The sequence below is a fragment of the Fukomys damarensis genome, unplaced genomic scaffold, assembly GCF_012274545.1.
Source record: "Fukomys damarensis isolate Sample0158 unplaced genomic scaffold, DMR_v1.0_HiC HiC_scaffold_24, whole genome shotgun sequence".
NCBI lineage: Eukaryota > Metazoa > Chordata > Mammalia > Rodentia > Bathyergidae > Fukomys > Fukomys damarensis.
In genome coordinates this window covers 50,118,679-50,144,004 of record NW_022900936.1, presented here as the reverse complement: position 1 = coordinate 50,144,004, position 25,326 = coordinate 50,118,679, and the positions used below count along the sequence as shown (strand labels likewise).

At 34.2% G+C, this 25,326-nt stretch overlaps 1 protein-coding gene across 10 annotated transcripts in view; it reads left to right on the top strand.

Annotated features, from left to right (window-relative positions):
• Cblb (Cbl proto-oncogene B) overlaps positions 1–25,326 on the top strand; it is a 207,498-nt gene that overhangs the window by 391 nt on the left and 181,781 nt on the right. For 6 of the 10 annotated variants that reach the window (XM_033768106.1, XM_033768105.1, XM_033768104.1 and 3 more), the window contains exons 2-3: positions 941–1,124; positions 14,293–14,543. In XM_033768106.1, coding sequence (XP_033623997.1) covers positions 957–1,124; positions 14,293–14,543 — 419 coding nt within the window. In that variant the 5' untranslated portion in view covers positions 941–956. Of the gene's footprint in view, positions 1–6; positions 376–940; positions 1,125–14,292; positions 14,544–25,326 lie in introns of those variants that run through there. The other 4 variants (XM_033768108.1, XM_033768107.1, XM_010605891.3 and 1 more) reach the window with 3 other exon arrangements.

Sequence of the window (25,326 nt, the reverse complement as noted above, 5' to 3'; positions counted from 1 at the left end):
GGGGAGAGGGCACTGCCGCGCCGGCCACTGGCGTCCACAGTTTGAAGCGAAGGATTTAAAGACCGGAACAGGGCTGGCCCGGGCACGGGGAGTGGAGAGGAGGAGGAGGGAGAGGAAGAGACGCGAGGCTTGGACTGCGAACGCCGGTCTGGGCTGGGGCGCCGGCAAAGCCCGGGATCCGCCGTCCTGTCCGTCCGTCCCCCCTCCCGTCCTCTGTAGCCCAGAGCCCAGAGGGGAAGAGACGTCCTGAAACAAAGCTTCGAGTCTTCCTGTATCCCGCTTGGCTGACAGACTAGAAGCGAGGAGCGCAAAAAAAGTGAACTCTGCTTTCGGCGCCCGCTCTTGTCAGTTTCTCAGCCCTCTTCTTAAACATAGGTTGTTTGTGTGTTTACTTAGCTCTTGGGAATAACTATTCACTGTGTTGATTTAAAGAGCCGCGTGTTTGTGTGTCCGTACTTGGTGGTTTTTGCGGGGGTAATCCAAGACCTAAGCCTTTGTGGACAACAGACGTGTCCCTTATGCCTGGGCAGTACACTTTTCATTTGTATAGTAACGGCGAAATCTGCCAGAATGCAAAGGTTTCTGAGGGAAGCACCCAAGTGTATCCTAGGGGTTACAGTGAGATTAGGCAGAGAGGAAGAACATTATGTTTTTATCTAGTGGAGGAAAACCTATTTCAGCTGTTGGTTGTTATGAATTGGCTCCTAGTTAAGCTTTTTTGACTGAAACATGCAAGGTTTGCATCTTTAACTTTTAGATACTACGAGCGTTGCTTCTAGCCTTACTTTGTGTAAGGTTGGAGAATGTAATTTCACACAATTATTGAAAAGTTTAACCTGGGACTCTTGGTTTTGTGATGGGTACGAGTCAGCTTGTTCAGTTTTCTGTTGGGTAGATATTTTCATATCCAACTAACTTTTCTTTTGTATTTACCTTTCAGAGCTCTGAGAATCCAGATGGCAAATTCTATGAATGGCAGAAACCCTGGTGGTCGAGGAGGAAACCCCAGAAAAGGTCGAATTTTGGGTATCATTGATGCTATTCAGGATGCAGTTGGACCCCCCAAACAAGCTGCAGCCGATCGCAGAACTGTGGAGAAAACTTGGAAACTCATGGACAAAGTGGTGAGTTCTGTCTGACTAAGCCTCTGCACAGCCTTATTCACCTGGGTATGGGTTCTCCAGATTTATTTATGCATATTCTTAATTCATACTTATTGTTATGCTAACAGTTTTCTGATGTGTATTACCATTTTTCTTCCACTCTGTGCTTTGAAAAGTTGATTTCAGAGCAAGGACTTGTTTTTGTTACCTTTTGTCCTGCTCTTAAGGTTCAGAGTTCCTCTATATGACTCAGATATGCAAAGTTTTTACCATTGGCTGCTTTTTGTGGGTGTATGGCCTTTGTATGGTTTAGAAGTGTTTGTTCAGTCTTCTGTGAGGCTGTGTTGCTTTTCGATAACAACAGAGAATACTACAAAAAAATAAGAGGAGTCTCTGATGGAACAGAGACTTATAACCATTACTTGTGTAACCTTTATCATAATCACTTGTGTAATGCTGTATTTATTGAGGAAGGCACCAAATTAATCCTCAAGTGGGTAAGCAGTATTTGAGACTTAGCATTTTCATCTGTGAGAATTTCATGTTTATTAAGAAACTTTTTCATTGTTATGTACAGGTACAGTTCCTTTTATCTCCTATTCCATTTTGAAACAGGAAACCTTGTCAATTGCACATTGTTGTGAAAGGAAAATTTATGTTGAGGGTGGTGGAGCTGAGAGTATCATCAACTTCTGTGGTTTCTGTTTGTTGCTTTCAGATGAACTGTAATTTTGCAAGGAGAAATCAAACTGGGTATCAGTTCTCAGAAAAGTCCAGTTAAAAAGGCAACCCAAATATCTGGGATCTACTGTAAAACTAGCTTTCAATACTAAGTATTATGAAATAAGTATGATTAGCATGTAGCTGCATTACAAAAATGAATGGTTTTTGCTTTTGAAGGAGTACTGTTCTGTATTTATTGGTAACCTTTATGGATTTATTTCATATATATTTGGAGCTCATAAATTTAGTGGACCTGGGACTTTTGATGACTTTATAACTGCAGAAATGGAAGCCTCAGAAATACTCCATTGTAGGGATATGCCGGAGCATATGAAAAATCATAGGATAGCATTCACCTTTGCTTTGGTTTGTTAATGTGTGCAAATATAGGCTATGAAGAAGCTGCTGTGCATAGTATTAGTACAGTAAGGTGACAAGATCTACTTTATTTTCATTTACCCTTAGGGGAAGTACAGATAAGAGAGGTGAGTGATGGTCCTGTCATTCTCTAGCCACTGCTGTTAAATGCAGAGCCAGAATATTTCTGCCAGCTACATATCCTTACTTTGTGTGACCTATTTAAGCTTCTGCCAATTTATTCCAATTGTTATATTAAAATGCTCCAGACAGAATGATGTCAGTGTCAGAACATTGCAACTTGCTGCTTTGGTTCAGATTTTGGTTTCAGTGTTGGCTACTTGAGAATAAGCTTGAGTATGCTGTTGGAAAAAATGCATATATTTGGCAGACACAGTACAAGCTGTACTTATTTTACTAAGGAGTGTATATCTCGAGGTCATTCTCATTATCTAAATCATTAGTTGGGGGTAAGAGAAAGAACTGAGAGTTTGTTCCAATTCATCTGTTATGTAAGTGGGCAACAACAGATGAATTAGATTTTACAGGGGAACTGTTAACTCTGTATTCATTCCTATTTTCTAAATGGTCTAACTCTGTCTATTTGTGATTGAGGGTTAGGATATCAAATAAAAACGATTAATATAAGGAAATGGTGAGCTATAGTCTTTGTGACATCATTATTGAAACCGTAAAAATGGTTTGCCTAATTTTGGTCTATAACTCTCCTTAGTATAAGCTTTATCTTCATTAATTCAGTATGAGTTATACTAAAATGGATGGTCATTTGATAGCTACCATTATTTATTTTCTTAACCCTTTTGTGTGTTTAGGTTTAGCTTCTAGAGTTAAGTGACCTGACTCACAAGGAAATTTATTATCCAAAGTCTACTTGTTGGGCTGTAAGTTGGGTGTTGGTAAAGGTACTAATATTACTACAGGTTTCTCTATTAATCTTCATTATTTGTCAGAGATGAAAATGGTAAATGTATCTGTGGGCTTTGTATAAAAAGAACACATACATTATTATAAAAGAGTTCAGTATATTTATTTTTCTATCACATGGAAATAGGAGGGCCCTCATGATACCAATTGGTGATATACTTTATTGAAGTATGTAATGCAGAGGTATCCCCCACATGTGTTTATCCTTTCTTATTTGTCTATAGTGAAGGAAGTGGTTCATGATATCAACATTGTTTGGATGATTACATCATGAACTTTATTATTAGTCCCAAAGTTAATCCCTTGACACATTACCTAACTGTATTTTTAAAAATAACTGCAATTAATTTAGAGCTTAGATTCTGAATAATGGAAAATAGCAATTTTCAGGTCTCACTGGCTGTTAAGGAAAAGGCATAGTTAAGTATGTAGTTAATATTTTTCTTTATGAAGCCTCTTTTCTAAGAGCAGACTTCAAGATATAACTACAAAGTACAATAATTTTATAAGGGACAATGAAAGTTTTAGACTGTAAAAGAAATGTCTAGAAAGTGTGTAGTGTCATCATTCCTTGACATGTAGAATTTAAAATGATCAACTGAGAATGCTGTTTGAACTAATTGTTCTGTTTTCAGAAGAGAGACTTTCTCTCCAAGGTCACTGAGAGTAAGAGAGTAAATTTTCAGTTGTGTTCTTTGTAAAATGTAGGCTGTTTTGTAACAACTTTAGTAACACAAAGTTAGCTAAGAAAAGAACAGGAGCATAACCTCATTTAGGCAGATTTTCTGGCTTTGACTCCATTCTTCAGTCTAAGTCAACAGCTAACCTAAAAGTCGTCTTCTTTTGTAGAGTGATAGAACTGCTACTCTTGAATATACCTCTCCTTTCAAATACACTCAACATGAAATGTGAAGTTTGTTACAAAGTTACTCCATAGATAGTTTTTTAAGCAATTAGTAGGCATTTATTGAAAATCAACTGTATTCCTACTCAGTGCTAGTTTCTAGGGTACAAAGCTAGTGAGACATGGTCCTGCCCTAGACTTGTACGGGAGCTTGGAGAACTCTGTCAGAAGTATTCACATAAATGGATAATTGCCATGTGGTATGGAAAGGGCTATAATACAGATTCACAACAAAGTATATAGTGGGAGTAGAAGAGAGAACATCCTCCTTGTTTTCCTGGCCATTGTTCAGTTTTCTGTCTTGATTCTGCTGGGCATTGTCTTTTAGGAACATCATTATTATGCTCTTGTTGGAAATGCTGAGGTGAGGGTAAGGAAATGATTGCTAAACAGTATGGTTAAAATCATAATTTATTAATATGAGGTTCCTGAGTGCGGTTTTCGCAAGAGTCTTAGCCAGGTGATGGAAAATAGAAAAAAAAAATTTTTTTCCATCTCTTAGATGCTAAATGTACTGAACATGTATATTTCTCAGGAAATTATAAAATAATACTAAAGAGCAAAGCAAGTTTAATACCTGCCTATGTTTTTGTCTTGCTGTCCTTGTCATTTATTGGAAATTACATTATTGAAGAGTTCTAAAATCATTTAAAAAATGATGATGCCAAATAGCCTTTTCTTGCCTTTTACCATTAGTACATTTGTCAAGCTTGAATCTAACTCATTTTCTATGATTTCACTGTGATCATAATGTATTTTAGAGAGTGTCAATCAAAGATGCTTAGATTACATTAAAATAGTAGGGAGAATTTTAAGTTGAATTCTTTAAACCCCTGAAAGACAGTCCCTAATGGGGTAAAACTTGGGTTTTCCAATTTCACTGTACTATGGTCTGATAATATATGTGGAATAATTTCAGTTCCTTTGCATTTACTTAACTATGTTCTGTGAGCATATTTATGGTCTGTTTTGGACAATGTCGCATGAGCAGCCGAGAAGAATGTAAATTCTGATATTCTAGGGTGGAATACTATGTAGACATCCACTAAGTCCATTTGTTCACAGGTTTAGTTCAGTTCTGATATTCCTTTGTTGATATTTTTGTCTAGTTGATCTGTCTAGAATCTAGATTTAATTTATTTCATAGGGAGATAATCACTGATTGAGAAGAATAATTAGGGTTATTCCTTGATATAGAACTTGTTTGACTTTGAAGTTTGGATTAAGAGAAAGAAACTGAAAGCAGGAATAATGATCAAGAAGAATTAAATGAATCTGAGCATGAGATAATACAGTTGGCTTAAAAGAATTGACAGTAGGAATAGAAAATGATGGTTCAAAAGTAGAAGGCATTTTCGAAGGTTAAAAATCTGCAGGTCTTTCTGAACCTTCAGCATTAGAGAATGACAAAGAAGGTGAAGTGAAAGTGACTCTTGAGGTTTTCAGCCCAAGTGACTCTGAAGGCAGTGATGCCCTTAATGAGATGTGGAGCAGAGGAAGGAAAAGAGGAAGCTTAGGGGTTGGTGTAGAAGTTTGTTTTGGGCATGCTGAGTCTGATCTCCCAGGGTGAAATCTGTTTTGAAGTCAGAAAATTGAGTGTGCAGTTGCAGAGAGAATTTGCTTAGAGAAGTGTGCGGTATTTGGTTGATGTGTTCAGAGGTATAGCAGCATCCCAGTCTATAAAACTGCAAAACATTAAAGAGCAGAAGAGAGTCAAAGTTAGAGAATCACATTTTTTTTTTTTAAGCACGGGGATATAATTAGATGGCAGTAGTGAAAAGAGAATCTTACGAAGAATAAGAATGAAAGAGGTAGAAAGAAGAATTGGAATATACTGATTTCCTAGATGTAGCCTATGAGCATATTCTAGTTCTAACAATCTAAGTACAAGTAAAGAAAACCATAGAAGGTGAACATTTAGGAACTCATTGCATTTCATGATTAGAGGTCATTGTTGACCTTTGCATAATTTCACAGCTATGATGAGTCTAGATTAATCGAGTACATGGATTATTTAAGAGTTGTTCTAGAATTATAACACCTGATAAAAAGAAAAATTCTGATAGTTTGAGAATTTGAAGGAGACTCAAAGTAACTTTAAGGGTTTTATGTGTACCTGTGAGTATGATAAGAGAGTTTCAGGATTGATGAGAAGGGCTGTAGAAAGACAATAATTTGAGATGTAAAAGAAGAAATAGTTGAAGAAATGGCATTCCAGATTACAAGGTGGGAAGGAAAAGCTAAGAACAAGTAGATATATATGACTTCCACTTAGACAAAAGGGAAGAGAGGGAATATATGAGGAAGATTTGAGGGAATTTGTAAACTTTATGTTAGGTTGTCAGGAAGTGATTTAAGGTAATATTTATAATATGTAAAATATGCTTTAGAATTGTATTTTATAGAATATTTTATAGAATATTTTCTAGCAATTAAGTCAGTAAGTAGCAAATTTGAAATGGAAATATTTTCCTATCTTTTATGATCATCTTAAATACTTGCTTCAACTTTAATCATGCCACCGTTGCTATTTTTAATCTACTGTGCTTTGGCATATTTAAGATTTGTTTTTAAAACATACATTTGTAGGTTGCTAAAATTGTAGGCTGCTAAATCTTGTAGGTTGCTAAAAACTAAATTTTGTAGCCTTTTAACATGTTAATATTTAAATATTAAGTTCACTCATGCTGTCTTTAATACCAATTTAAAAAGTACAGTGGACCCTTGACTTATGAACACAGTTGATTCCCAATGGCTAGTTGTAACTTAACTTGGTTGTAAGTCAATACAGTTGAGATCTGGATGTTTACTTGGGTACATGCCATAGATAACAAGAGGCAGATGACTCTTGCATTAACCTAATTAACCCATGTTGTCCCTGTGTCAGGCTGGTTGTAACATGAGGGTCCACTATTGTTCTTAAATGTTTTTCCTGTTAAAGGATTGGATGTTTTATCCCTAAATCTTTTCCTTAGGGTCTTTGCATTTGGAGGAACTGCAAGATTCCATCCATGTCAGCTGACAGGATGGCTGGCCTTGGTTTAGCCTTGTTTCCTGATCAGACTTTTTTTTTTTTTCCTTTTTTGGTATGGGTATGAAACTGTGATCCTTCTGATCCTTGAGCTTGCAAGGCAGGGGGCGGCACCCCTGAACTAGATCCTCCGCCCTCCTGCTCAGACATTTAAAAGAAGGGTTTAGGTAGCATGAAGAATTTTATTTCACGAGAACTTTAAAAGTCATTATTCCCCCAGCCAAGTGGCCAGTACCTTTTACCTCATTCTTACACCTTTACAAAACCTGCAGGGGATTTTGCCTTGTTGTAATGGAATGTAAAATATGGAGGAAGTAAGTACCAGTAACACACTGAAGAGGCTGTGGGAGAGGGGAGGTGTATTGTTGGTAGGACTGTAAACTGGTACAACCACTATGAAAATAAGTATGCCAATTCCTCAAAAAACTAAACCTAGAAATTCTATTTAACCCAGCTATTCCTTTTCTAGGACATCATATCATAGTGATGTATGCATACCTGTGTTTATAGCAGCATACTTCATAATAGCTAAATCTTGGAAGCAGCCTATATTTCCCTCAAGAGATGAATAAAGAAAATGTGCTATTTATATGCAGTGGAGTACTACTGTGCCATAAAATAGGACAAATTTGAGTCATTGGTAAGCAAATAGATCCACCTTGACATTCAATCTCAAATATCACATGGTTTCTCTTATGAGAAACTCAATATATAAAATGCTAAATAAAAGAGAATAGGAACAAAAAAAGGGAAAAATGTATCTAAAAGTGTACCTTGATTTAGTAAAATTTTGTTGTGTAGACCATTAATTTGTATGTATGACAATTAATGTCATAAGAAGTTACAGCTGGGGAAAAGTCTTTCCTTACATTGTTCCTCTCCTACTAGTCTCTCTTTTCCTCTATCACATGCTCTATGCAAAATGAGAAAGATAAGCCAAGAGGAAAACACTTTTAAGAAAGTTGCTCCACCTTTAAGAAAGTTGCCTTCTCAATTGGAAGAAAGATAACAGTTGAATTCCTAGCTGATATTTTAATTGTAACTGCTTGGTTTGCTAGTGATTCTTTTTATGTCAGGCTTCAGTGAGAATCAAAAAGGAATTGGTAGTTTTCTCCAAATCCTACCATAACTAATATTGAACTCATGTTCATTATATTACATTAGCAGCTTGAACATGCTAACTTTGGTATTATTTTATACCTTTCTACATTTTTTAGACATTTCATATTTTTCTATATTTATTAAGTTGCTGAATTAAAATGGAAAGAACCCAAAGCATGTTTAGATACTTTTTATAATAATTTCATATTATTTTTGTGTGTGGTGCTGAGGATATTAAACCCCTGGTCTTGTACATGCCAGGCAAACTTTCTGCCACTGAGACATACCTTTGCTCCCTTATAATTAAGACATATGTTTATGCCGTTGGAGCAGGAAACCTCTGATAACATTTACAGGAGGAAGAGAAGGCTTTTCCATACTTTCTTTTTTAAAAAATGAGGTATTTTGGGGCTGGGGATTTAGCTCAGGGGTAAAGTACTTGCCTAAATCTCAAGTCCCAAAATATGAGACCCTGGATTTACTCCCCAGCACTACAAAATTTTTTAAGAAGTTAAATAATATATAACATAATAAAAATGAAGATTTCATTTTGAGAATATGTGACTTGATGAATGTAACAATGCTTCATGAAATGAAGTGTGTTTTGGAATGAAAGTCTTTCACAATACAGACATAGTTCTTTAAGTTGAAATTTCCATTTTCTATTGTAAAATTTCTTTCATATTTCAGGAACTGGCTTGAACTTTTTTTGCAAGGAATAAGTTGATGTAATACTTCTTTATTACCTTTTGCCTGGAAATTTTAATTAAGGCATGGCAAGAAATCTCATTAAAAGCAAGATTATTCCAGGAATTATTAATGGCTTTGAAAAGTCTTGCAGTGATAGTAAATCCTGTTTTTATATTTGTGCCTTTGCTTTGATATGGTGAAGTGTGTATGTGTGTGTGTGTGTGTGTGTGTGTGTGTGTGTTTACAAGCTATGAGTGAATACATACTTATATATCTATTGAAATACACATCTATTATCTATTTGTTAAACATATTTTTATGATCTGATGTATACAAATACAGAGAGCATCTACTTAAAAATCTTTAAATATATTTATATACAAAAGTCACTTGTGTAATGATATGGAGTGAGTGCCTGATTCTGAAGTCAAAACCTCAAGGTTCTGAGCAGTAGCCATACTTGATTGGATTTGTTTCATTACTGTATTGTCATGTCAAAATGAAGAAGCTGCCCTTCATGATTTCGAACATCTGCTTTAGGAATTTAGAACCTTTTGAGTCAATGACTCTAATGGAAATTTCAGTCTAATTTTGGTACTGTTTTGCCTATTAGTTAAAAAAAAAAGTAATACTTTAGTGTCCTAAAAATTTCATCTTTGTATAACATGACTGCAGATTGATTTCTTTGTGAAAGCTGTTCTGTGTGGGGACCAGCTTTCATTCTAGGGCGCAACTAGATATTTCTAGCATCAGTCTATGTCATTTGAATCTGGACATCAGCCTTGTGGTTAGCTTGAGTTTTTCCCTTAATATACTGTTATCTGAAAAGCAACTTTTATTTCCCTGGCTTTTGCAGTTCTTTGAACATATTGATACTCAATAAATATTCATTGAATGAATTGAATTTGACCTGCTTAGAAGGCATAGTCTTATTATAAGGTTATTCACTTTCAGCAGAAGCTATCATAAATCATAGGGCGTAATAGTAATCCAGCTGATGAACTTGATGCAGTAGTGCAGCATTGTACCTGGAAATGTGTAGCCTATGATACCTTGATGAGCTGACTCCAGCTTATTTAGACGTCCATAGCCTTGCTATGGTCTTACCTTTTAAACTAGGTGTATTTATTCTTTTCTTAACATTTTTTGCCCTTGGTTACTTTGAAATCTTTGCGTACTGCTTAGGCTAGTGCATTTTTGTTTTTAATTTTAGGTATGTTTTTATTGATGCTCTTGTGGTCATGAGTGAAATGCTGCTCTTCTCCTGTAGCCCTTTGTAATCTCCTCCATCACAGCCCTAAATTATCCTGTAATTCTTTCTTAAACCACCAGGCTTTCCCACTAGACAACTCCTTGAGGGCAGGTCTGTGATTTATTCTTTTTTGTATTCCCATTGCCTGAAACAATGCCTGACATATAAACTTTTGTTGAATTAACAAATGGGCCCTGAAGTTCATGTACATTTGCAAATGTAATAAAATTAAAATGGAAATGAGTTTAGAAGGGATCATTAATTATATGCCTAATTCTAATTAAATTGTGATATAGTTAGAAATACTAGCTTGAGATTTAGAAGATGTAGGCTTTGTGTTGGATTAATGATATTTTAATAGTCCCTTAATCTTTATAGTTCTTAGTTTCTTTATCTGCAAATGAATGGATTGGGTAGGATCTTTGCTAAGATCCCTTAGAGCAAGAATTACATTATTCTTGAGTTAATTATAGAGAACTAAGTTTCTTCTGCCAAACTCCGTAAGGCAGGAAGTATATTCTAGTCATCTATAATTTCCTGGCCCTAAGCTCAGTACCTGGTATATAGTAGTTACTAAAGCAGTTTTAACCAGAAAAGTAATACATTCCCATGTGGAATTTTAAAAAATTTAAATACACAGCAAATGAGAAAAAGTTCAAATAGAGAATAGTAAATTAAATATGTATAAAACTTACTTAAAAATATATCTGTCAAAGAACAGTTATTTGTAATATCTAAAGAAAAAAACCCTGAGAAACTTTTTATTAATTAGTTTAAAAATTCACTAGTGAAAGAAATACATTTGAAGCTTCCTTGTCCCTTAACTACAAGTTAATAATTTATCAGCCTGTACCGTGCTGTACAAGTACACGTTGCTGAAATTTCCCACAGTCAATGTATCTTTTACATGTTTATTAGTTATGTACCATGTGCTAAACAGTTCCATTTTTGACACTGTATACGAAGTAGATGATATAATACCTTGCTTAATGTGAGAATTCGCTGTCTTAGAGTCTAATGCTTGGTAATTTGGCCAGATCCCCCTTCCAACACACACACACACACACACACACACACACACACACACACACACAAATACAGTGATTTCTTAAAGATAGTATAAGGGTTTTTTTTTTCACTTTTGTTTGTTTGTATAATTTACTATATGTATGGTTCTTGATATTATAGTTCAGCTGTTTTCTGTTTGCCCATGGGTAGATCCATGTTTTATGATATTGCAAAAGTACCTATACAAATATGATGTGAAACTGAATTGTCTTAATGAGAAAAATTCACTATAAATTATAAATCTTAAAAAGCTGATAAATCTATAAATTCCAGTGAAATAATTTAGACTAGTTTGGGGGGGGTATGTGCATTTTATTTTTGATTCTTTTCCATTACCCGCATATATTACAAGTCCTCATTACTATGAGATACATTCATATTGCTAGATTTAAAATGGATTTGCTGTCTCAGCCCTGTGGGCTTTTGAAGTATTTTTGAAAAAATTCTTTATTAATTATAATTTTAAAAGAATTTTTATTGTATATAGTTAAGGTATATTAGCATGATTTTGTATATATGTAATTATAGATAGTGAAATGATTGCACTGAAACAAAGTAACATGTCCATTATCTTTTGTTTTTTGGTAAGAGCACCTAAAATCTATTTTCCTAGCAACTTCTCAGTATACAACATAATATTATTAACTGTAGTCATCATGCTATATTTTAGATTGTTAGACTTGTTTATCCTACCTAATTCTCCTAGACCTAATTCTCCCTATTTCCTCCAGCCCCTAATATTTTATACTTTGTTTCTACTTACTTGATTTTTAAAAACTAGATTATGTATAAATGAGATTGTATAGTGTTTCTTTCTATGCCTTGCTTGTTTCAGACTGCTGACAGTAATTTTAAGTATTTACAGAAATTACTGCTTGCCTTACATATAACTTCCTCTAAAAGCAACATGAATATTTTATCTCTAGAGCCAGGCATGGTGGTGTAGGCCTATAATCCCAGATCACTGTGAGTTTGAGGCAGCCTAGGCTACATAGTGAGTTCAAGGTCAGCCAGAACTACTTAGTGAGACCCTGTTTTAAAAAACAAAGACAGATAAACAAATAAACAAACAAAACATATCTCCAACTCAACTGCTCCTGAGCCAGATGTGAGAAGTGACCCTGGCTACTCCCATACTACCTAACAGTTTTGAGGTTAAGTGTCATGAAGGGAAGTCATAATGGCAGAAATTCCAATCAGTTGATTTTAAAATATCTTGCTCTTACAACTTTTACAAAAGTATATATGATGAGGGATTTTGAAGAGGTCAAGAGGGCTATTAATTAGAATGACCCAGAAGCTTACTTCTCTCTTCTCAGTAAATCTGCTTTTATGTGTAGATTTCGTCTATTGTGAAATGTGCAGTTCACAGTATGTATGCTCTTGTGCAACTGCTGAAAATTTCATTTAAAATTTTTTTTTTATTTGGAGGGCTCCTGGTGCCCTTGTAGTAGGGTTAAAAGGAGCTGGGCTTAATTATTTTTGGGTGATCACGCACATGTTTATAAATGAATACAGTACATAGTTGAATTGCTTTTTTTTTTTCTGCTGGCATGAGGTATTTTCAGTTCTGTATGCAGTCTTGAATGCCCCAGTGGTCCAGTACCACCTGACTGACTGACTGAACGGTTTATGTTGTACAAATTTATAGGCCTGCTAAACATTGTGGAGAGGTGGAACACACTCATTATGACATGATGCCATTTAACTACTTAATAACTCAGTTGTTAAAATTACACCTGTTTTATTCTCGTAGGGGTTCAGAAACAATATGCCAAAATGTTAAATAAAATCTTACAGTTAAAAGTGTGAGTTCAGTATAGTAATATCCGAATGTGAGACTTTGGTTGCCAGTAGAAAAGGACTTTTCCTCATTATTATTTAAAAAAGACAATGGTCACAGACATTTTCTCAAACAAAGAAGTAAAAGCAGCAAGTAACTCTATGAAAGAATGTTCCACATCACTGGTCATTCGAGAAATGCAGATGAAAACAACACTGAGAGTCCACCTCACCCCACAAAGAATGGCTGCTATCAAGAAATCAACCAACAACAAATGCTGGTGGGGAGGTGGGGAGAAAGGAACCCTTCTCCATTGTTGGTGGGAGTGCAGACTGGTGCAGCCACTGTGGAAATCAATATGGAGATACCTCAAAGAACTAGGATTACAGGTTCCACTTGACCCAGCCATCCCTCTGCTGGGTATCTTTCCAAAAGAATTATATATGTGCACCTATGTTTATAGTGGCACAGTTTGTAATAGCTAAAACTTGGAAACAGCCCATTTGCCCATCAGTTGGAAACTGGAAAAAGAAGATGTGGTTTTTCTATAAAATGGAATACTACTCAGCCATCAAGAATGAGAAATTAGAGTCATTCATAGGAAACTAGATACATATTGAGGATATACTCCTAAGTGAAATAAATAAGTTACACATGTGTATATACCGAATAGTTTCTCTGGTGTGAAAAACTATAATTGTACATAATATCCTAATGATATATTTGACAATGTGAAATAATAGGAAGAAAAGGACTAAAGTTGTAGGCGAAATGGGAAGTGTAAGGGAAAGGAAATAAGGGAAAAGGAAAAAAATGAGAAAATAAAACAATGGAAATAAAGTATTTATAAATGGGGAAGGGAGGAGGGGGTGAAGGGAGGGCAGGGATAAGGGGAAAAAATGAGAAACAAGACCTGTCATGTAAAGGTACAAGACCCCAAGGATGAATGTAACTGTACTGTATACCTAAAATGTACCAGTAAACTCAATTAGAGAAAAAAAAAAAAAGACAATGGTGCATATACAGTGGTTAGCACATGTAAGTTCTCTTAAACTATGCACAGTAGGACACTGTAGAAGAGAAATTTAAAATGTGGAGGTAAGTAAGAACATGATATAGAAAAGCCTGAATTGGAAAAGAATAAAAGAGGGATTGATTAAGTTAAGACAAAGTGAATATTTTCCAGTTCTTTATAATCTGGAGCTAGTAACATATGGCCGTAATTTGTATTATGGAAAATGAAATAGGTACAATTCCATTCATTTCTCATTTTTTTTATGAAAGGAAATACTATGGTTCATTTAAAAACATTTTATTTTTGTCTTTATTTTTTAGGTAAGGCTGTGTCAAAATCCCAAGCTCCAGTTGAAAAATAGCCCACCATATATACTTGATATTTTACCTGATACTTATCAGCACCTGCGACTTATATTGAGTAAATATGATGACAACCAGAAACTTGCCCAACTGAGTGAGAATGAGTATTTTAAAATCTACATTGATAGTCTAATGAAAAAGTCAAAACGAGCAATAAGACTTTTCAAAGAAGGCAAGGAGAGGATGTATGAAGAACAATCACAGGACAGGTAAGAGTATTTCTGATTTTTAAAATTAAGGTCATGTATCTTGCGTTTTGCCTCATAGTTAACCCAAATGTCACCATGTGTTTCTTTTCAAGAAACTGTCATTCACTTTGCATATACTTTCACATTAAGTTTTATATAAATTTATCATGATGGCTAGTTCATAAGACAGTTCTTATTTTTCTAATAGATTTTCACTTTTGGGTAATTTTAAGTTTACATAAAAATTGCTCAGAAAGTAGAGTTCTTTCTACCTAGTCTGGCTTGCAAGCAGTCTCTCCATTTCATGTCTTGCATTAGTGTGGCATTATTTGTTAGAGTTGCTGAGCCAAAATTGGTACCTTACTATTAACTGAGGTTGAGAGGTTGTTTTTATGTTTCTATGGTTCAGAAATGTGTAATGTCATCTGTCTACTATGGCAGAGACAGGAATAACAGTTTGTTGTCCTAAAAGTGCGCTGTGTTCCTCCTCTTCATTGTTCCTCAATAGTGCCCTGTCTCCTTAAGCCCAGGCAGCCCTTGATCTTTGGCTATGTCTGTAGCTTGCCTTCTCCAAATGTCATATAGTGGGATTCATGCAGTCTGTAATTTTGTAAGACTAGCTTCTTTTACTTAACATATATTTAAGGTTCCTTGCTGTCTTTTCATAGCTTGATAGCTCATTTCTTTATGTCACCGAATATGTCCACTGTATAGCACAGTTTTTTGTTTTGTTTTGTTACTCTGTTTTTGCCATTCATATATTGAAGTGCATCTTGTTATTTCTAATTCTTTTGGAAATTATGTATAAAACTGCTATAAATACTTGTATTCAGGTTTTTGTATGAGCTTAAGCTTTCAACTAACTCATTTGGATTATATAATGGAAAATCCAATTATCTAGGTGTGTATAGAGTCTGAAGTTCTCTGTTCTCCAAATACCCAGAGAAGACAAAACTATTAAATGCAAACATAGAAGAAACCTTTGCCTAAAGGTAAAGTGTTTTATATATTTAAATTTGCTTTTTAGTGATGAACCCTAATGTACTCATAAAAGTCTAATCAGTTGTATGACTTTGAGCTAATCACTGAATATTCTTAGACCACAGTTTATATACATCTTGAAGGTAGTGAATCTTCCTGCTGCCTTTTAGTTTTAAAACTCTAAGATTCTATCTAGAACTACCAACCGGAATTTGAATTGTAAAAGTATGGTAAAGAAATATAATGGTTGTTTATTCTTACAGACTTTTCAGAATGGTCAAAGTTACGAAAAGTCAGATGTTTTATGTGAAAATCTTCTTCTCTTTGTAGTCCTATCTTTAATCTAATAAAACAAAGTTGTTTTATAAATATCTATAATACTTAATACAAATTTAGTATCCCTGGAGTTCTTGGTGATTCAATCAAGCCATTCGTTAGATTTTACTTTGTAGGGTATCAGGACCTTCTAGGTCTAGCAATTTGAATAGGCACAGTGTTATCATTGGACGTAATAAAGACTGGTAAACTTGCATTCAGCTTCTACATTATCTGTAGAAATATGAAACATTTTCTAACGCTTATGTTATGTTTTATAAGTACCATTAATTTACAAATTTTAATAGTTTTGCCTTATGAAGCATTTCAAGGAAACTTTTCTAGGTGTTGGTTGATTGTATATGGGTTTTCATATACAGTTATAGATCATATAATGCTGGCTGATCATGATGAACCAACTCTGTAAATTCTTTATATTCATGTCTCTGTTTTAATTGTCCATGTGAGTTTTGTTCATTTTCTCCTAAATTCAAAAAAACCAAAATTTGTTAGTTAATTGGATTTTACTGTTATCCCTGTTCCCTTTTCTGATGGTGTTCTGTGGCCAGTGTTTTTAATGCAAACCTTATATTAGGTAATTGTCTAATCATAGTCATGCACCATTCTTTGTAAAAAAAAAAGTACATAGACTTTTGATCTGTAGCACAAACACTCACTTCTAAGTTCCCTTAGGATTCTAAATGCAGACTGGTGTAAAATGTGCTATTGCACATGGAACTCACCAGCATTTTGCTCTGTAGAACATAACAAACTTTCTTAGAGTATTCTCATGGTACTTAGGCAGCAGAGCATATTGTTTAGTAGAATGACCGCTGAACAGGTAAGACACTAATTAATAATGGTATAAATTCTCTGAGTAATTTCATTTTGCAGATAACTCAGAAGGGATATTTGTATCACTAAGCTAAAATTGAAGGACAGTGATAGTGGAAATATTAATTTGGAGGTCACTGACTAAACCAGCATTCCCTCAAGTGATTTTGTGCTTTATTAGGAAAATTTTCTGGTTGAGTAGGTGAATCAAGATGTTTAATGTTACTGCATCTATGTTATACTAATATTAAAATTTCTTTCTGGATTTATTTTACAATTAAATGTAAATGGAAAAAAATTCAAGTATTCTGAAACTGGCTCTATTTTAATTGATTGCTAAAGAGTGTCATTTGAATTTTTAAAGCTATTGCCCATAAAATTTATATTAAGTATAACAATAAATAAAAACAAAATACAATTTAAAAATAAATGGCTCTCAATCTATTTCCTAGTTACTCAGGTCCTGTGGAATTAGGGCGACAGAAATTATAACTAGATAAATGTATCTGATGCTGAAATAGACATTTAAGGCACAGTGGAAACCTCTTGTCTTGTGAAGGGCAGAGTAATGATTTCCTGCAAAGGAAACACATGCCCAAGGCTGTGTGGCCACCCTTGACTGTTAACAGTAAACCTCCTTCTCTTTTATCACTTTTTCCATATGGTTCTTTTCTGTTTATTTATTTATTTTTTGTGAAAACAGTTGAACCTCACTTTGAGGTGGTGCTTCTTTAGCCGAGTGTTTAAAGCATTCCAAGCTGGCATTTCTGAGAACAGTGATTCACTGATTTCTGGCACACACAAAAGTTTGTATGTGTGAAAAGCTTGTATGTGTGTTTGTATGTATGGCAAATGAGTTAGTGAACATGTAGAAAACTTGTCACTTGAAGTAAGCGTCAAGGAGAAACTTTATGTCATTGCTTTTTGGTGTTAAAAGTCAGTGAACATGAAGGAAGTTATTGCTGTTATTTGTACAGTGGTCATGCGGTGCCTTGTGTCATTTGACTGGCATTTTCATCAGTTGATCATTTTAATAGTAAAATTTATTCTTTCATCAGAAAATTCTGTATTGATCAGGTGCTCAGAAAAGTCTGGTGGTAGACAGCTGGAGATGATAGTCATAGGTTATGTAGAATTTTCAGAGTGGCTTCAGTGAAGAGAGAATGTAACCGGCCCTGCTCCTTGACCTTCAACAATTGGCTTCACCACTGAAACAAAACCAGAAGTCAGCAGAAGTGCAAAATATACCTCTGCCTTGTCACAATATCTTTTAAGAAAATGAAGTCTTTTAAAAACTTATGCTGGAGAGGAAAACATTAATATTGTCTTATTAATATCATTTCAAAGCCTCTGTTTTCTTTCTTTATACACGGTGTTGTAGGAGACAAATTAGCTCCTGGATAAAATAGGCTGATGTGTGAGTGGGCAGGAATGTTTGGATGTTTCACACAGTGGTCTTCATACAGAATAAGATTCATATTGAATAAGATAAAATAAAATTATGCCAACATAGAAAATAGTCTTAAGGTGCCAGCCTCTATTTGAAATTAAAACAAACAAACATACAAAAAAACCTGGCTGAACAAAGGAAAACTTAAAAAGTGCTACTTAATAAGGTGCTCTTCCACTTAAAGGAACTATATATATCATTGGCCTGCTGTTCATACCTGTGTTGTAAGTTATAATCTAGTGACCAAAGAATTTTTGGAACTGACATGTTTAAGATACATAATTGCTATTAGACAAGAGGAAGGGAATAAGGGGGAGGGAAAGAGGCTGTAAGGACAGATAATTAGGAGATGGTTAAGATCAGAATACGTTTTGTACATTGAGACTCCCCTCAAAAATGTGAAACTAGCAGGTAGGGTTGGCAAGAAGATGATAGGAATGATTAAAGTATGTTACATGCATGTATGAATCTGCCAAAATGAAACCCATTAATCTATATAACCAATATATATTAATGAAGATGTTAAAAAAGATTCAAGAATCATGCAACTGTTTACGTATGAGAAGGTGCTCAAATACAGTTTTATACACACACACACGCACACACACAAACACATACACATTAAATTAATTTTTATCAAAATAAAGGCCAAAAAAACCCCAAAACCTAGTAGCTACAAAAAACACAAAGCTGCAAACAGACATGCCCGCTATCTTCATGTCACTGTGTGGACATCATTGCTTTGGTCAGAGAGTGATGTATTAATTAAAATGGTTAAATCTGTATAAACAAAAATACATGTCATTGTATGTTAAGTTTTTCAAAGTAGTTTTTAAATTCCTCTAGGGTTTTCAGTTCTTCATATGCAGAGGTTAACCTCTATGTACAATTTGAACTTTAAAAATTAGTTTAAATAATTACTAGACCTCACAGAATAATGGCCTTGCTTTTATCATGCCACATTAAACACCACAGTTTCTCATAGTCATTTCTAAATGTTGCGAGAAAAACTGCTGCTTCACTTAGTATAAGGAATTGGAGCCAGGAAACCTCATGGTCCCATGCCATTTTTTTCTTTCAGTATTCTTTGTAACTTTTTTGATGTCTTGATTCCAATTTACACTTTTCAGTTTTGAAGTTACTTTCTGGCTATTCACTTTATTTTCATCTCAGACTTTTCAATGTGATAAAATGAAGATAGCATGATTTCAGATTTGATGTTGCTATTGGTGTATCAGTCTATATAATCCTTTTTCTATAGTTGTTTCTAGTACACATATCGTTTTTGTTATCACATTAGTGATAATGTGCAACTGAATTAATCTTAGAGAAATTTCATCTTTTGTAAATTAATCTATTGAATGCCTTCCATTTATTGAAATGCCTATTATCTAATACTCAAAAGAAAATGATTTATATTCATTTGAATAATTTTTCATTTTAGAACTTTAACCTGGTCTTTCTGTTTCTTTTTTCTTTTTTTTTTTTTTCGTTTGCTACTATTGAAAATTACAACTATTTTGTTTTTCATGAGAACAAAGAGAGAAATTTCAGTTAGAAAGTATGATTTCTCAATAGATCAAAATAGGCTGGGGCTGGGGATTTAGTTCAGGGGTTCGGTGGCCTGCTTCGCAAGCACAAGGACCCGAGTTCGATCCCTGGTACAAAAAAACAAACAAACAAAATAGGCTGTAACTATTTTGCACACAGGTATGTTAATATATTCACTTGCTATTTAAATTGTTATATGTTTGTATTTTAGGATGTTTTTTTAAAATGAATACTAGAGAAATTAAAACATTAATTTTTGATGTTTCAAAATAATATGTAACTTAGATTCAGAAGTCAAGTAGTAGGAGTCAGTCTTTTTAGTAGCAGTGTGTCTGCCTGGTAGGAACTAGAATTTTCTTTAGAAAACTTGGACATAGTTTTGAGATTGGTTTACCATAAATGAATAAAAAGTTGATTAAATATTGATGTGAATATTTTCATGCATATTTCAAGCATCTGAGAGGTCTGAATAGACTTTTCTAAAATTTGGAAGTGAAGGGGCTCATTTCTTTAACACACCATGAAAGCAGAGACCATGAAAAAGTTATTTAGACAGATGTTTCCACAGTTAAACAAAGGGAGCCTGTTGGAGTGAGCAGGTGAGGGCTTGCAGACTGACTTTTATGGACTTTATGGCCCTGTGTATTTGGCTAACTGCACCCCTGCTGCTTTACTAACTAGATCTAAAGTCATTCTCTTGTTTTTGTTTAAATGTAGAGTGAAAAGGTTTTGTTTTAGGTCAGATTTTTTTCTTTGGGGTATATATATATTTTCAAAATACAGAAGAAAACAGAATTTGATGTTATTTAAAAAATTAATGAGTACATGATCTCCATTATTTACTTATCTTAGCCCCCGCCCCCCCGCGTGACAGCCCCTAACTCCTGGGGTTTCTTAGTTATTAAAATTTTATTAGCATTTGTTTTAATTTCTTCCAAGTCATATATCATACACACATAGTATTTTGATTTTGAAACAGGCCACAATTTTATATAGATTAGACTTTATTAAGTGTTTATAAATTCTCTAGATAACCATTATGTGATAACACAATATAAACAAACTCGCAAGACTCCAGTGAACTTGGCTTGATGGATGAATATCTTTTATGCTTTTCAATCTTAAAGCACCTTATTAAAATTGATGTTTTCCTTTCAGTAAATATCTGGTGACTTTCAAATTTGATAATTAAAATCTAGAGGCACTTAGGAAAGAATGCCTGTTTTTAGTTGTCCCACAAAGAAGATGATGAATGATGTCTTTCAAGTGGCAGATTTGTTACTTAGTTAGAGAAAGCTCCTTTGGTAGTTTCTTATAAAACTAAATTAAAGTCTGTTTATAAAACACACAAGCTGCAGTGATAATCCTATAGCATGAGGAATGCTTGGATATCTAGCTTGGAAGAATCTTATTTTTTAGTAATTTCACAAAGAAGTGGAATTTCCAAGAATACAAACAGATTAACATTTGTTAATTGGGTAGGGTGTAAAATAGTATTTCTGTTTGGCTATTTTGAAGTAGAATATTTCTCAAGTATTTAGTGTTCTAATTTTTTATATTAATCTTTTTCTCCTTAAACTCAATGGGCATAACTTTTGAGTAACGTTTGTACGTCACTGGTTTATATATGTGCTAATTATAGCACAATACACATATGAAGTCATTACAAAAAAGTACCGTTTATATATTTAAATACTAGACATTGAAGTCTGTCATGTTTGGTAGAATTACTGAAGAACAGATTAAACTAAAAGATAATTTAGATGTATTATTCAAATGTATTACTTTAAATACCTGATCATGTGATTATAATGCACCACTTTTACAAGTTACCACAAATGCATGGCTGTGTTTGTTTCCTCAGACCTCTGTCAGAAAATATTACCAACTGGATGGCTTATTAAGCAAGAGAAGTTTATTCTCAGACTTCTGGAGATCAGAAATCGAGGTCAAGGGCCATACTCCAAATCCATCCCCAAGGGAAGGAGATGAAGCTTCTAGTTTTCTTTTAGCATCTGGTAGTCCCAAGTATTCCTTGGCTGATACCAAGAAGCCTCCAGTTTCTGCCTGTGTCATCATATGGTGTCCTTGGCACTAGATGTATCTGGCCAAATTTCTGTCAATAAAGACATCAGTTACAACCCCATCTTACATTTTCAGAGACACTGGTTCCAAATAAGGTGACAATGACACGTGGGGTTGAAATTAGAACTTCAACATATCATGTAAAATTTATACTATGGAGAGGAAGAAGGGTATATGCCATTAAAGTGTGAATGTTGCTTGGTTGAGTAGAATGCCAGCAAAATTACTTAAAAGTACTTTTGGAAAGGTTTGTGAGCTGAAATTTGTATAGTCTTTTTTTGGGGGGAAAGTTCAGGTTTATACTCAAGTGAATGGTGGATTTATTAATTTTTACGTATATATTGAAATATATGGGAAATTCAGCCTTAACAATTTTCATATATATTGATATTTAGTTATAATATGCTAATTTTAGTGCATAAAAATCCCATCTCTTAGAAATTTTTAATGATATACAAATGCATATTTAATTAAAACTTATATATGGGTAGTCCTTATTATCCATTGACTATTTCTTTTATTTTGTGACAAGCTCTAGAGGATTAATTAAAATAGTTAACTGATTACATCATCATCATTAAATCTGTTTACAAAGTTTTCTCTTGTACAAATAAAGTAAATTATTTTGCACGTTGATGGCTTAGAGAAAACTATCACATTCATACTGTCTTTAATGTTAAAATATAAATATTGTAATAAGTGTGATTTCAAGTCAGACTTTAGGGACCCAATTTAGGGTTTTTAGGATTTTTGTTTTTTGTTTTTTTGGTGCCAGGGATCGATCGAACTTGGGACCTTGCACTTGCGAGGCAGGCAGCAGCACTACTGAGCTAAATCCTCAGTGCTTAAGCATTTTAGTTTAAACAAGAGAAAATTATTACTTTTAAAAGTTGTATGTCAGATGGTTTAAATGAGACAGGTCGACAAACGATACAGAGTCAGATAATAAATATTTTAGACCTTGCCAGATGGTCTCTGGCAACCTGTCAGCTGTGTCGTTGTAGGAAAGAAACATAGAGTATAAACTAATTGGCATGGCTGTGTTCTGATAAAACTTTATTTTCAAAAACATATGCCAGACTAAATTTGGCCTGTGAAGTATAGTTTGCCAACCCTTGGCTAATGGTACTAATTTGGACAGTAAAATATTAAGATTTTTTTTTTATCAACACAGACTGAATAGGTAAGTTGCATCAAGAATGTATTTGGTTAGTAGTAATAATACCCAGCTGACAGTAGCATGAGTAAATAAGGATACAAACCTTTAAACACTGCTTGCAAAGAACTGATGCTTCATAAACCCCCTCCCTTAGTATGCTGGATTTTTCTCTTGTTCTGATTTCCTGATAGCTGTAGGATTCTTACTGCAGTTCCATATTTTTTAAAGCTACTTGACAGAGAAAGGGGAAGAGTGAGCAGCACATCTGTATGTCCTCTTTTTATTTGCATTGCAAAGCTGTCACCCATTTGCTGGCTCTAGTAGATCTCCTAGGCCTGCACCCTTTGTTACAAAGGTGGCTGGTACCTTGCAAATTTAAAGTGTAAGCTTCCATAATAAAGGAAGGAAAGCAAGAGAAGGGAGTAAGAGAAGGTTTTTTTGTCAGTCCACACAGACACAATTTATTTAAACATTCATTTCTTTCTTAGAAACCATAATTGTGTCTTAAGTTTTAGGTTTTGATTAGTACTTAACTAAAGATATCATGAACACTATTTTGTATTGTTAGTAAAACCTGTTAGCGCTTATATCAAGATGTCCCCCAAAGCCAATGAGGTCATTGGTGGATCTTGTTAGAGGTGGCTGGATTTTGTGTGTTGCTGAAATTAAGGATGTGATCCTGAAATTGATTCATGGTGTGATGTTAGGATTAAGGGTGCCTCACCCTGGGTGTGAGTGCTACCTGCCCTAAGAGCAGCTAACTTGTATTGAACATAAGAGACAGAAAGAGAGCTGTTGGTGTCACTGCTTGTTGCTTGCTCTGCCTTGCTACTTCACTGCTTTGCTGCCTTCTGCCCTCCATGGTCGGTTTCTCCTCTGGCATGCCACCCTTCCTTGGAGCCAGCCAGCTATGAACTGAAACTTCTACAGACGGAGCTAAATAAAACTTTTCCTCTTTTAACTTTGAGTGTCGGTTATTATTGTCTCAGCAATGAGAAAAAATATGACAGGCAAAAATCTTGGATTCTGCTGCTTAATATGTAATTATGTACATAGCATATCTAATATTTAATAAAATCATGTGCATATGAAGGAATATGATGTTCAGATGAACAGTGGAAACTTGATTCTTTTTTCTAGTGCTAGGAATTGAACCCAATGTGTCATACTAGGCAAGTGCTCTCCCACCTCCAATCAGTGGAAATTCTCTAATGTAACCTTTTTCTATTCTTGTTTATTTTCTTGGAGTAGGAGAGAAATAACTTTAATCATTTAATAAGTAAAGGTACTAAAAATACAAAGGTATTAAGACTGGTTCATCTCAAGCCTATTATGCTATAAAAGAAAAGAGTATTGTTCTCTTTTTCAGACTATATTTCATTCTTTTCTAAACTTCAGACACTATGTACTTATGCTTAAACCCAAATATTCAGTTTTAATAGGTAAGAAAAATTGAAATTATGAGATACAAGAATTATTATTTATTTTAGCTATTAATACCTGTATCTCAAAGATGAGTGTGAAGTACTCTGGTTCCATTTTCTATCTGAAAAAGCAACATTGACTGGAAGTTGAATGCTGTGTTAGGGAAATATATATGTGAATTTGCAGAGGTTGTATGTTTTTAAGTGATATCTAGTTTGCCAGTTGGCATGTCTGGGCCTGCAGCTGTTAACATGTCAAGGCTATTTAGCATTTAATTCCTTTTTCAACTTTATTTCAGAAGGACTCATTTGAACAATTAGCACATTTTAGGTTGTAAAAATAGCTATTTTCTCATCTTTCATATGCCAGTTATTAATACTGTATGTCAACTTGTCAGTGTTAACTTTTTTTTTCTTTTAGATGAAAGTTTATAATCATTTGTTAAATCCAGATGGAAGGACTCTAAAGACTGTATTTCTTAAGCATACCTTCTGTGAATATCTATATGTGAATGTAGGTGTGTGAAATGTTGCTTTTGACTTTTTAGGCTTTTACTTTGCCTAGATAAGCTAAGATTTTTTTTTCTTTAAGAAACTATGAAAGGTCACCTAAATATTTTTCTAAAATATATTAATAAAAATAAAATTTTGGATCATTTTTTAGATGTTGGAAACACTTCATTTTTTTTTTTTTTTTAAAAGAATTCAGGACCTTGCGTTTGTGAGGCAGGCGGTGGAACCACTAAGCTAAAGCCCTGGCCCAACACTTCAGTTTTTATTCTAAAAATTTTCTATGGGACATTTGATTTTCTGTGATTGTAATGACATGTGCAGCTTTTAAGTTTATTCTTATTCCAGAAATATTAGAAATCCTTAATTAGACTAAAGATTTCCATATCTCATTTAGTGGATTAAAATAGATTTGCACATATTCAAGTCCTCTAATAGCAGATTCTTCTTACAAAATGTATAATTTTTGCCCTGTTCAGTTCTATTTTCCACATA